General features: G+C 48.8%; 1 protein-coding gene across 1 annotated transcript in view; it reads right to left on the bottom strand.

Moving 5' to 3' along the window:
* COLQ (collagen like tail subunit of asymmetric acetylcholinesterase) overlaps positions 1–9965 on the bottom strand; it is a 52493-nt gene extending 42528 nt beyond the window's left edge. Inside the window, exon 1 of the mRNA XM_036030622.1 lies at positions 9193–9965. Coding sequence (XP_035886515.1) covers positions 9193–9298 — 106 coding nt within the window. The 5' untranslated portion in view covers positions 9299–9965. The remainder of the gene's footprint in view (positions 1–9192) is intronic.
* Between the last annotated feature and the right edge of the window lie 3760 nt (positions 9966–13725).

Genomic DNA, 13725 nt, shown 5'->3' with positions numbered 1-13725 from the left:
ACACCATTTACTTCAGATACCTTGGGAAAAGCATTTCCAGGGCGCAGATTGTCCAGACGGCCAGCTCGGCCTTCCACTCCTCCCTGTCTCTGGGCAGACCCGGAGCTTGGAGGGGCATGCCACCCAAACCCACACTGTTCCCTCAGGGCCCTGCTGCTCCCTGGACACAAAGGACATTTGTCTCTTCCCTGTTTATGTTCCCTAACATGACCTTGACCGACAAAGTTCTCAGAGAAAAGGAAAAGAAGGGAAAAGGTTGTCGTACTCCATTTCAGCTCGAAGAACTTGGTTTCTAGATGACCACAGAGAGTCTGGAAGCCTTTTGAGGGCCACCCCAGGATGAACCATTTCTCGCTGAGCCAGTTCTGTTTGGGCACTGAGGGGCAAGCCGGTTTCAGCAGTACAATGCACCCACAGGCCCCTCACAGAGGAACGAGTTCAAACATCTGAACGGACTGTAAATTGAGTCACAGTAAAGTAAGAAAGCCCCAGTAGGTCTCCACAGGCAGGACAGCTGTTGTCACCCTAGCCCCCACCTCCTGGGTCTCCAAGAAGCCCCCTGCTGGGTCTGAGACCCCTGGAAGGTCCCTCCTAGAGCACCTGTCCCCAGAGAGAACTACCAGCTGTGGCAGGAAAGCTCCTGGGGCTTTATCCAGACTTCGCAGAAAGACACCAACAAGGCCAGGTGAGCGCACGGTGCGATGAGCAGGGAAAAGAGGGGGAGGCCTGGAAGGCGAGGTGCCTGTCGAACTCAAATTCATGTCTCCTTCTTTCCTTGCCTCTTTTTTTTTCAGACTCCAGCTGGTTCACCATGCAAAGCCCGCAGCAGCCGTGGGGCCTCTCCTTCAGCTGTCGCCAGCTCCCAGCACACGGTCACGCTTGTGCTTATGTTGGTTGCCGTGGAGACATAAGTGCCAGCTTGAATGGAGCTGCAGGCTCCCAGAGATGGAAGAGGGCCAGGTGTGTTTTTAAAGCCATCTGGGAGAGCCAGCCACGGGAGAAGAGTTTCCTTCCCTGGTCTATGTGTCCCTGCTTTAGGGACGAATTCACACACGGACAATAGGCGAAAGCTGAGTCCCTCTGCTTTAACTTGCTGAGTGGTTTAAGCCAAAAGTTGCTGTTTGGGGTATATTTGAGACTTTTGCCTTTCGACACAAATGCATCTGAGGGGAAATCATGGGCCCCTCAGCATGTATAGAGACACTGCAAGGTTTTGGAAGTAATAACAAAAAAGTTTCTACATCACCCACTAGGCATTGTTTTAAGTACTTTATACTCCTAATTAGCTCACTTAATCTTCACAACTGATCTGTGAGGTCAGAACTCCTCACAGCATCCCATGTTACAGATGGGGACACTGAGGCACAGAGAAGGTGATTTGCCTGCCCAACATCACACAGCTAAGGGAAACACAAGATGTGACCCCAGGCTATGTGGCACCAGATGCCCTACTCCCAACCACCAGGCTACTCTGCCTCTGCGACAATTTGGGGATCAGAAAGTCCTGATTTGGAATTTTGGCCCTGGCACTGTGTGACCCCAGGCAAGTGACTGCATCTCTCTGAAGGTTAGTGACTCCTTGGTAAAGTGGGGGGCACCAACGGTCTGTGATGTTCTTGAGATCCTAAGTCATATAAAGAGTCTAGCAAATAGAACGTGCTCAAGGCAAGACAGCTTTACTAGTGCAAATGCCGGCTCCCTTAGAGACAGGATCCCAGCTCCTGCATCAGACAGGGAGTGCTGGGCTCCCGGTGCCACTGCCCAGGAGGGGTGGGTGGGGCGGGCAGCTGTGCGAGGGCCAGCAAACCACGGCTGCTCTCTAAGTATCTACGGCTGATGCCATCGCTCCCCTGCCCACATCCCTCTGCACTCGTCAGGCTCTGTGGGCTTCTGGCTCTGGCCACAACACCTGGGCTACACCAGAGAGCTTCTCTAGCCCTGGGACTTGCTTTGGGCAAGCATGTCCCTGGAAGCTGGTGGATGAAAATCCCAGGGCCCTGTCCCCCGGAAGTCCGTAGGAACCTGCTCAAGGACTCCCCTGGTATGACTGCCTTCCCTTGCCTGTCTCGCTTTCCCACTGATCACCTCCCAAATAGACTACTTGCACCCAAATTCTTGTGTCAGGGTCTGCTCTGGGAAGGAACCCAAATGAAGACAGGATATACGCCTGTGACTTTGATTCTGACGTCACTTTAAAAACTCGCTTGTGGGACACTTTATGCAGTGAAAAGGTAACTGTGGTAAGCTGAATAATGGCCCCCAAAGAGGCCAGATCCGACAGATCCGAACTCCAGGAACCTGTGAATGGTACCTTATACGGCAAAAGGAACTTCACAGGTGTGATTAAATCAAGAAGTTTCAGATGGGCCCTAAATGTCATCACCAGTTTCTATAAGAGAGAGGCAGAGGAAGACTGGACACAGGAGATGTTCCTGTGGCCAACCCAGTGGCCACGGGAAATGAGGCAGGCACTCAGAGGCCAGCGTGACCAGGTGCTCTCAGAGTGTGGCCCTCGGGCCAGCAGCATCAGCAGCTCCTGGGATCTTATTAGAAATGCAAACTCCTGGACTCCCCTCCAAACCTCCTGGATCAGAAACTCCAGGAATGGGGCCCAGCCGTCTGTGTTGTAACAGAACTTTCGGTGATTCTGAGGCTGGCTACATACAGTTCAGTGGTTAACCTGGACTGTGCAGCTGAATTACCAGGGGAACTTTAAACACTATCAGTGCCTGATCCCATGCCCAGAGATTCCAATTTATTTAACCTAGCCTGTTCAGTCTGGACACCAGGCTTCTGAAAAGCATCCCAGGGAAGTCTCACATCTAGTTGGGCCCGAGAACCAGTGCTGGAGCTTGCGAACCACTGATCTAGAACATGGACTTTCAAACTGAGCTTTGCAGAGCTTGGGGATGCTGGGAAAATGCCCCAAGACTTCTAAAGAAGAAGCGGACAGAGTCCAAGCGAGCAGAGCTTCTGGCCCCCAAGGGCAAAAAGCCACATGGGCAGGTGGGGCTAGAGAGGTAGTAGGGAAGGCAGACCAGAGGGTGTGGTGGGGACTTGGGAAATGGGGCTAACTGACCACCAGCAGCTCCATTCCTGACAGCTGTTGCCATATCAACATGTGGGGCAGGACTGCCGGGCCATCCTGGTTTTCAAGAGGTTTGTTTTTAAAGGAGACATCAGAAAAACATTTTTTTAAAAAATGTTAAATCATTTGATTCTTAAATGTTAGCAACTAAGGCAAATTTTAAAAATTTCTCTCCCTCCCTCTCTCTCTCTCTCTCCCTCCCTCTCTCTCTCTCTCTCTCTTCCCTTCCCTCCCTCCTTCTAGTACAACATGAAGGCAGAACGTGGTCACACAGGAAGGCTGGGTCTGGTCCCTGGGCCGCTGGTTTGGGAGCTGCAGCTCTGCGGCAGGGTTTTTCATTCCCCCCCTGGGGCGGGTGGGCCAGGCTGGGCAGGTTCTCCTCAGGGAGCGGACAGGAGCTCGGTGAGGGTGGAACGTTTTGGTCTGGCCACTGCCGCCTCCCTGTTCCAGGCAGAGAGCGGCACTTAGTCTTTGCCGAGTCCACACACCCTCTCAGCAGTCCTGTGAGACGGAGACGGTTGTACCCATTTTCAGATGAGGAATTTGGGGCTCACCACATCTGTGATGTGACCTTCCCACAGTCACACAGCAAACAATCTAAATTCCAGCCCCGGAACCCACATGCAAGGACTGCTGTGAAGAGCAAATATAACTGTAGCTGCGAAAATGCTTTGCAAAATGAGAGGTTTGGAAACAATCAGTAGCAATCATAAGAGTCATATGAGTAGTACTTACGATGTGAACAGCACTTTAGGAGAACGGGAAACTCACTTATCTGGTGACTCCTTGAAACCAGAAGGGTATTCTTTTTGATTTTAGGCCTGCACTGTTTTTGTGTGGTTGTGGCAGCAGTGGCTGTGGGTCTGAGGAAAGCCGGCTTGAGTGTGGTGAGTGGCCATGTGGGGGCTCGGCCCTGGACACCTGGAGGGAAAGCCTCCCACCTCTCACGTCCACCTCTCTTCATGTCCAAGGTGGAGATGGGTCCACTGCTTAATTCAGATGTGTGGGATGGGGAGGAGTGGGGAAGCTGGGACCCCTGGAGAGAACCCCCAGTTTAAGAGCTCTCCTGATTTTATCTAGAGAAAACAGGGGAAGCTAAATCGGAGGAGATGGCTGGGAAGTGCATTATGGACCATTAAGCAATAGTTGACCAACATCAAACACAAATAAATGGCCCACGATCTACTGCCAAGACCACGATTGGTTCCCAAGTGGTGGCCTGGCTGGCTTCAAGTCGGGAGAGCGCAGGGCTAGGCAGCACGTCCTATAGGTCACGAAACTCCTGTTCGGGGTTGTATCTCAGCAGCTAACTGGAGAAGAGTCCAGCGCCCAGAGTTCAGATTCCTCCGCATGACTCACTGTACAGGACTGGATTTAGGTCTTCTCACCATCTGGCCCCTGAGACCTTGACCCAACATCACCTGGAGAGTTCTGCCTGCCTGAGAGACCCTGCCTTGGAAGAGGGAAGTCACGCGTGTGCGTGCGGGTACAGGGCAGCTTGGCTCACAGCGCCCGAGGAGAGTGCTGTGAGGTGGTGTGCCCCTGACTCACCCCCGGCCCGCCCGCGACCTCATCCCCGCCCCGCCCCAAATACCTTCGATGAAGCTCATCTTACTAGAACATGCTTTAGCTTAGAACTTTAACCAGTGTTAGAACACAAATACCTCCAAAGGGAATATAAACCTGGCAAGTCATGCACACTTTAGCGTAAAGTCAAACTCAATCTTTTGCTAAGAGTTTTCCGCAATGGTATCCTGGAGAGACAGCAAGAGAGAAGAAAGAACAAAGGGTATAGTAATAACTATGTATGCTGTCAGGTGGGTACTAGACTTATCAGGGGGATCACCTCCATGTTGCACAAATGTCTAACCACTATGTTGTACACCTGAAACTAATATAATATTGCACATTTCAATTGTAATTGAAAAAAATGTTATTTTTAAGGAAGGGATGAAAAATTTAAAAAAAAAAAAGAATCTAGAGCTGAGTTTTCAAAGGCTAGAGGGGTAGCCTACAGGACTTTAATATCTGATATCATTATGTATCCATGGCCAGAAGCAGATTTAGTCACACTGGTAAAAATCCCTAACTTAGAATCAGAGGGCAGGATTCCAGCCTCCAGCTTTCCCACATACAAGCTGTGTGATCTTGGGCAAGTCACTTAACCTCTCTGAACCTCTCTTTCTTCACCTGAAAAGTAAAAGAGATGCCACACCCATCCTGGGGGTGCTGTGAGAATTACATAAACTGGAGTGTGTGGAAGGTCTGCCCATCTATAAATATTATTGTCCTTGGGTCTGTGCCACCACATTCTAGAAACTGCCCAACTACTGAGCTGCATCTGTGAATGGTTCCTGGGGCTGAGTCAGTCCACGGACCACAGTGAGTCCAGCCAGGGCCGGCCAAGCCCACACCAGATCAGCTGACCCTTAGCCAACCCACAAACATGTGAAGTTTAATAAGTGATTGTGGGTTAAGCTATTGAGTGTGAGGGTAGTGTATCATCCAGCAACGGCTGGAACAACATAACAAAGTTAGGGTTCCTGACGTTTAAGATTTTAGGGCCATGTTCAATAAAAATTATTCTAAAATATATCTGACACTGATCTGCCTTCTTAAGCAAAATAAAGAAACCACAGTTCAGTCTCCACTGGGTCATCCATGCTTCTCGTAGTGAAATTCACGATGCCCTCAGGGTTACGTACAAAACAGAGGCTCTAGAAATAATTCCAGGCTACTATTCTGTTTTGATCTCAGAACTATTCCCTAGCTCTTTACCATTTTCCTTGTAACCAGTTTTATGAGCTTTTTGTTGTTGTTGTTGTCATTGTGTGCATTTAAGCAGCAGCTTCGCTCCAAAGATCTAACGTGCTACAGGGAGCACATCACCCTTCCAGAAACCTGTCTAAGCCAGTTAGAACGGGGTCCAGGTTAGAGTTTAGTCGGCTTGGAGTAAAGGCCTGAGCTTGTTTTTGTTTTCTGTGCATTAAAAGCATGTGCTTTCGTGCCCACATTTCTACCATCAGTGTTGGCTTCTTTGAGACTTTTTTGCTCCCTTCCTGGTTCTCCTCTAGGGAGGAGCATAGGCTGCCAGGGAAGGAGCGGGGGTCCAGGTAGCTGGCACAGTGCCTGGCGCGGTTGGAACGCAGCCTTCCCTGGAGAGGCTGAAAGCAAGCACCAGCCTGCAGGCCTGTAAGGACCCTCCCTCCATCGCTGCCCCCCCCACCATCTCTGGGGAATCGAGTGCGCACTGCCTGGGCCGCCCATGTGTGGGTCAACAGCAAGTGTCCGAGGGTGCCCCAGAGCGTAGACAGCGTCCTACTTGTCTCTGTGTCCCCTGCCGCACTCGGCACGCGGTAGGCACTCACTGAGGTGTGACGGGGGAAATGAAAAGATCTTCCTGGTGGCCCTTGTTTCTACATGCACAGGGCTTGTCTCCATCAGAAGATTAAGAAGCTACAAGCTTGAATATAGAATTCATATCCAATTAGAAAATATGTTAAAGAATTAAGGGAATAGTTCCTGTTTCAGGGCCTAAGTTTACTTCTGAACTGCGCTATCAGGAAGCCCTGGCAACTCAATGAAGGGGACAAAGCCAAGTAATTCTACAAAAGAACGCAGAGATTTTTTTCTCTGCTGATGCTCCCACCGCAACCTCACTGTTTCACCAAATGTCTGAAGACCACGTTCCCAGCCAGAGGATCTGGACCTGGCAGTTCGTGAGGAGGCGCCTACAGAGGGACGTGCGGCCTCGCTGTTCTGCAGGCCGGCCTGCCTCCCTCCACTCTGTGCCCCAGAGGCTGACCCCATGACGGCACCAAGGAGCCTCTCTGCCTGGGCTTCCAGTGGGGGTTGGCCAATGCGGGGCACTACCAAGAGGTGGTTGTGTTGGGGGAAAGAGAAGTCGGGGTATTTCTTCTCCACTTTCTCCCCTTTTTAGGTCCCTCCAGGATTAATACTCCTGCTCAGTGACCTTTCTGCCGAGGTCCTAAATCTTCGTGGGATCCATTTCCCCATTTCCTCCTCTTGCCTGTTCAAGCGCAGGGGTGGTAAAAGCTACCCACAGTTGCTAACTTCTCAACATTCCGTGTTGGTTCCCTCAGTCCTATCCACAACCTCTGAAACTGGTCCTTTCACTCAAGTATTTCATCAGGACTACCTAACAGAGTTGCTCTTCTATCCTGACGTTACCCCGAGTAGGGCCATCTGTACAAAGTCTCACTTAAGAGATGTCTAGTCCTGGCCAGATAGCTCATTCAGTTAGTGGGTTTGATTCCCGGTCATGGCACATACAAGACAACCAATGAGGGCAGGGATGGGTGGAACAACAAATCCATGTTTTCTCTCTCTCTCTTTCCCCCTTCCTCTCTCTCTCTGAAATCAATTAAAGTTTTAAAAAGATGTCTGAGATATGCCAGGGCTCTCTCGAGGGCAAGGAGTTCAAAGAAAGTCAGAGGTTCTTTTCTCTCTAGCTTTCAGAACTCACTAGCCATTTTGGCACCATCTAAATTCAGTGATACAAAATGACAGCATACCCCAACCTACAGATGAGCAAGGTTTTATTTGTTCATTCATGCATCCAGTCACTAAGTATTTATTGAGCACCTGCTATGTGCCAACCACTGCTCTCACCCTGGAGAAATGACGAGAATGTACACAACAGATGCCCTGCCCAAGTGGTGCTTACAGTCTAAGGCCAACTATCTCCCAGGAGTCCTAGAGCCCAGCAGAGGCAGGGCTAGAACCAGAGGACTGAGTTTCCTTAAGGCCCAAGCCTTCAGCAGATTCTCAAAGGCATCGATGGCCCCAAAGAGGTTAAGAGTCACCAAGTTAGACCAAATTAACTATCAAGTTTCTCTCTGAAGTGGAATAATGACTCACTCACCCTCAGAAGTCTTATTGACCTGAATCTGTTAGGGGCGTGTTGGCACACCTGCAGTGGCACAACCACCTGCCTCTCCTTCCCCCTCCCCACCCCCTCAGTGTTCTCCACAAATCCCCTACCCCTCCGTGAGTTCCTCCCACTTCTATAATTAGCCTCGCACGCTTCTCTGAGTCCTTCCCTCAGGGCCCACAAATGTTGGCAGCACATCATGTTGACGAACTGTTTTTATGAATGGACAGGGGAGCTGAATTCAGAGCTGTGCCTTCCCTGAGAGCCCGTGTTTCCAGCAAAGGCAGCGAGAGCCGTTTCTAGGGAGAGCCATGGGTGACTGAGGTAAAGGGAGAGGGGCTGTCAGCCTCCCCAAGCCCTCTGAAAATATTTGCGTTTGCTCAGAAACGTTTAAATAGGTCATGCAGGTAACCTAATACTTCCCCTACTCTGGGTCAGACAGGACAAGGGCAGCAGAAAACGTCGCCAGGCTGCCAGCAAAGCCCCTTCCTTGCCTTCATCTCCCAGCACTGCACCCAGCAGACGCCCAGCTCCAGCCTGGTGTCACTCCAAGCCCCTCTCCTTCTCCCCTGGAGAGCCCCCTTCTCCTAGCTGCCTCGTCTGAGGCTGAAGAGAAGTCCTGCCATGGGGAGAAAAGACAACAGAACAGCAGGAGGGCTGGAGAAATGGAGGACCGAGTCTGAGGCTGCATGGGGGCCCCTAGCCCCCCAGAGAACCAGCAGGCCTTTGTTCCCCTTCGGTGGGATGGTCCTAGCAGCGGGCAACACTGCCCGGCATTGGGACAGAGGCTTGTCCACTCCACATCATCCCCTTCGAGCCAAGCCCCCTTCAGAAGGGGTCAGGGATGTATTTATAGAAATGCCTGAGACTCACTCCTTTCTCCCTTGCGCTTCTTTCCTACTCTTAAGCTCCCACAATTCCCAACCACAATGAAATCATGCAGCAAATGAGCAGATGTGATGGGCAGGCAGAAACAATTTTTAAAAGTCTCTGGCTTTGAGCAGTGGGTGGGGGCTGTTGAGAACCCGGACAGCAGGGGCTTCCAAGACTAGCTGGAAGTGACAGAGAGCTGCTATGGTGGCTCATTCCCTTCCAGACTCCCCCACCAAGAGCACAGTGGGAAAAATATCAGGGCATGCTGCAAAATGATCTTCCTTCCTTCCCCGGCCCCGAACAGACGGAAGAGAGGAAAGCCATAGTCATCATTTACCTGCTGAAATGGGGAGGACACTGTTGATGAAGGTAGGCTGAGACACCACAAAGCGGAAGAAAAGCTGAAGGTAAATTCCCAGAGTCATTGGATTCAGGATCACCATGCTGGCTGGGGTCTGGAAAGTGTCAGGTTCTCAGCAGCCTGGCGTCCAGGCTGCCTTGGAGCCTTCTTATCTCTGCTTTTGTCTTCCCCACTGCTGTTCGCCTCTCTCCTCTCTCTCTCTCCCTCCCTCTCTCTCTCTCTCTCTGTCTCTCCCTCCCTCTCTCTCTCCCTTTCTCCTTTCGCTGCGCCTCTACCAAGAAGGAATGCCAACCATTTCCCATTAAACCTTCTCCGTACTACTCAGGGTTATATTTATCTCAAGCACTGGATAAAATGTCCACATTAAAGTTAAGATGTCAGAATTTTCTTTTTTGGAGACTGAGATAAGTGGCCACGGAAGAGGTGGTGAAAAGTCAGCTAAGCCTCAGTGCTCGGTGGAAGCGGTCCTCCAGGGCAGGTGGACTTTCCCATTGATCACCCACCAGCAACTCCCTAGGTGCCCTGCAGCACTGCAGAACCGACTTTGCTGATTCAAGATGAGTTTCCGTGGACACAAGTCCTTCTGCTGTCAGCCTGTGGCACTTTTACCCACTGGGAGACAAATACGAAGTTGACCTTGGATTTTTTTCGCTTGAACTATCCAATAAAAACTGGGGGCAGAGGTGTTATATTTTCCAAAACAGCTTTTTTCCATGAAAAGTGTTTATTCTCTCTTCAGAAGTTGCAAACTTTATCCCATGTAAAGCAAAATAAATTTAAAAAGTCAATGGATTGGAAAGCGAATGATTATTTATTACACTACATTAGAACGTAAGCAACCAAATGGGAGTTGGTTGCTTACGTTCTAAATTGGTATTTGCAACCAATACCTCAATAAGAGGCCAAAATGCAAAATGTACAAAGAACCCATACAACTCAACAACAACAAAATCAGTCTAATTAAAAATGGGCAGCAAACCTGAACACTTTTCCCAAGAATACAAACAAATGGCCAACAGATATTTCAAAAGATGCTCAACTTAGCAGCTATAAGGGAAATGCAAATCAAAACCATAAGAAGATACCATACCACCTCCCACCCATCAGGATGGCTGTTATCAATAAGACAAGAAACAAGTGTTGGAGAGGCTTTGGAGAAAAAGGAACCCTTGTGCACTGCTGGTGGGAATTACAACCACTATGAAACACCTAGTGAGCAGTTCCTAAACAATTAAGAATAGAGCTACCATATGGCCCAGCAATCCCTCCTCTGGGTATCTAACCCAAAATTTGAAAATATTTATTTATAAAGATATATGTCCATTGCAGCATTGTTCATGGTAGCCAAAACATGGAAACAACCTAACTGTCCTTCAATGGACGAGTGGATAAAGAAGAGATGGTACATATATACAATGGAATACTACTTAGCCATAAAAAGGATGGCGTACTGCCAGTTGCAACAACATGGATGGATTTTGAGAGTATCCTGTGAAACAGAATACATCAGATAAAAAAGGACAAGAACCATATGATTTCACTAACATATGAGACATAAAACAGAAAGCAACAAATGGGCAAACAAAACAAATAAACTCATATAGACACAGACTAAAACTTGGGTGGTGAGCACATAATGCAATATACAGGTGATGTATTATAGACTTGTACACCTGAAACTTATATAATGTTATTAACCAATGTTGACCCCCATTAAGTTTAATTTTTTAAAAATTATGTTTGGAGAAATAGCATCATTGACTTGATGTCTGGCTCGACAAAACTCTTCACATATAAAGCATTGCATCCTTAAATGAATACCTCTTCTGTTACAAAGCCTGTTATAGAGGTCCTTAGATTACTAAAATAATTAAATAACAATCTGCAGAGTTGTCCATTTTGGTGTAATTTACATATGTCCCAGTGCCTTGTGAGACTTAATTCAAAAAATGGTTTGGTGTTTACTGGACTCTGGGGTCCAGCGACTGATCCTCACTCTGGGGGGAGGTGGCGCTGGGCAGAGGCATGACACAAGGTGAGTCTCCACAGTTTTTAGCACCAGATGGGCTCGACTCCAGCTCTGTTGTGGCAGCGAACAAATTGCTCTCTCTAAGCCTCTGTCTTCCCATGATAAAACAGAGGCATGTTCCCTTTAAAGGCTGTTGGAAAGGTTAAATAAGGTAACATGAAATGAATCATATGTGAATTCAAATTCGTATCAAGAGATGGCAACATATAGAACCCAGGAAGCCATAACCGACAGAGTGCAAAGGTGGCCAGCGAAAGCCTCTTCCTTCCATCCGTGGATGCATATACTTTTCCCAGCAAGAGGTGGAGTCTATCTCCCTTCCCGTTGAACCTGGACTGGCCTTGTGACTGGTTTTGACTAAGAGAATGTGGCCAAAGGGACACTTCATAGGCATGACAACCTCTGCTTTTGCCTTTCCTTGGAAGCCAACTACTACATAAAGAAGTATGGACTGTTAAGTAGGCCACAGAGAGGGGAAGCAGCCAGCCCCCAGGCCTCAGGCTGTCTCGGATGAGGCACTAGAGATGAGAGTAAGGCCAGTTTGGGTCATCCAGCCTCATTCAGGCCTCCAGAGGGTGGCAGTCGCAGAAATGACCCCGGGTGGGACCAGCTGAAGAGACTCCCGGATGAACCCAGCCCAGACTACAGATTGCTGAGCAAACAGAATGGCTGCTGTTTCTGCCTTCAGGATCCTGAAGCCACTAGGCTGTGGGATGATGTGTTATGCAGCAATGGCTAACTGATACAGGATTTATCAGAAAAGCTGTGGGAAACATAAAGAATATACTTGGCTCCCATTCAAAATAAACAGGCTTACATTCAAAATAAAGAGGGGGCACCCCCACTTCGCTGCTCCCAAATGTTTAATGGAAGGATCTGTGATTGTTGGCTAAACTCGGCCAGGAAATTCTGAGCTCGGTCTTGTTGACCGTTGGAACCTCAGCGCCAGCAGGCTTTGGGGACTTGAAGAAAGATGGAGTCTACTTAGGAGGAAGGTGACACTTGAGTGACTTGGTGCCAGAATCTGGACTTTCAGCATCCAGCTCAGACCCTGCCCCCCACAGCCAGAGTGGTTTATTTCTTCCCTTAGCGCACAGACTTCACCAGTGAACACGAAGTCCCTGCGGATGGTATCAATATTGCCCTGCTTGGGACACCTGCTCGTACTGTTTTTGAACTTCTTCTAAACCACCTCGTGTTGCTATTTAACCTGTGTTAGCGTCCCTGGAGATGGGGGACTGTTCTGGAGCTCTGTGTACCCACACGGCCCCGGGACGGTCAGTCCCTGCCACCTAATAGTAGGTCCTGGACAATATCAGTTTGAGTTGATCAAATCATGCCCCTTGTAGGGTGAGAAGAAAGTAGGAAAAGTGGCATAATTCTATGCTCCAGCCACACTGAACACCTTGCATTTCTCAGCACCCCCTTGTGCCTTTGCACATGCCGCTGGGGGCCCAGGCCTGGTACAAGGGAGCATGCTGGTGAGTCTAGTGAGACAGTGAGGGTCTGTGGACCCGGACACTGGAGGCTGCATGTACACATTCAGACCACTAGGGGGTAAGTCACTGCTGAATAAAGTTATTTCAGGAACCTCTATCCTTGGGGAGGCCGCAGCACAGAGGTATTTATAAGTCCCCAATACCTATTAAATAGTTTTCTTGTAAATTTCCATTTCCCATGTACCACATGTTTTAAGAGCCTATTTCTTAGGAGGTTTCCCTAATTGACTGAGGCAGAAATTATTATCTTTTCTTCAAACCCTCTTGGAAGAGCTCTGAATCTTTCATAATCTAATAACACAGGCTATTACATTTTTCCAGAAGGAAATTATTGTATATTTGTAAAAGGCTTATACCAATAAGTCCAATCAATGTTAGAGCCTTCTTCCTCAGGCCTTGTAGGTGGGGCTGTATACTAAAAACAGCCTGGGCTACGCACCAGCACTTACCATGCACGTGCCATTTCACTCAGAAATTCTGCAGAAATACTCATTCCACTGCGGTGGTTAGGTGCAAGGATGTTCACGACAGCCTTAAATGTGAAACAGCCTGACTCTCCACAAATGTGGCATTGTTGAGTAACTCACAGAACCTCCAATCAGTCAAATGCTACACAGCCATGGCCAAGAGTAAGGTCATCTCTGTAACCAACAATACTTGAAGAGTTGGTCTTCCATATGCAAAACAAGCAAAAATGAACCTTAAGCCTTACTTTGCTCTGTACATAAAAATTAGCTCTAAGTAGATCATAGACCTAAGTGTAAGAGGTAAAACTATTTTAAGCTTCTAGAAGAAAACAGGGAAAAATCTTAGTGATCCTTGGATTATGCAAAGACTTCTCTTTCTAAATTAAAAAAGTGTTAGCCCTGCCTGGTGTGGCTCAGTGGACTGAGTGCTGACTTGCAAACTGAAAGGTCCCCGGTTTGATTCCCAGTCAGGGCACATGCCTGGGTTGTGGGCCAGGTCCCCAGTTGGGGTGTG

Source organism: Phyllostomus discolor, chromosome 7 (genome assembly GCF_004126475.2).
Source record: "Phyllostomus discolor isolate MPI-MPIP mPhyDis1 chromosome 7, mPhyDis1.pri.v3, whole genome shotgun sequence".
Taxonomy (NCBI): Eukaryota; Metazoa; Chordata; class Mammalia; order Chiroptera; family Phyllostomidae; genus Phyllostomus; species Phyllostomus discolor.
Note: the sequence above shows the minus strand (reverse complement) of the source record. Positions and strands in the feature narration are given on the sequence as shown.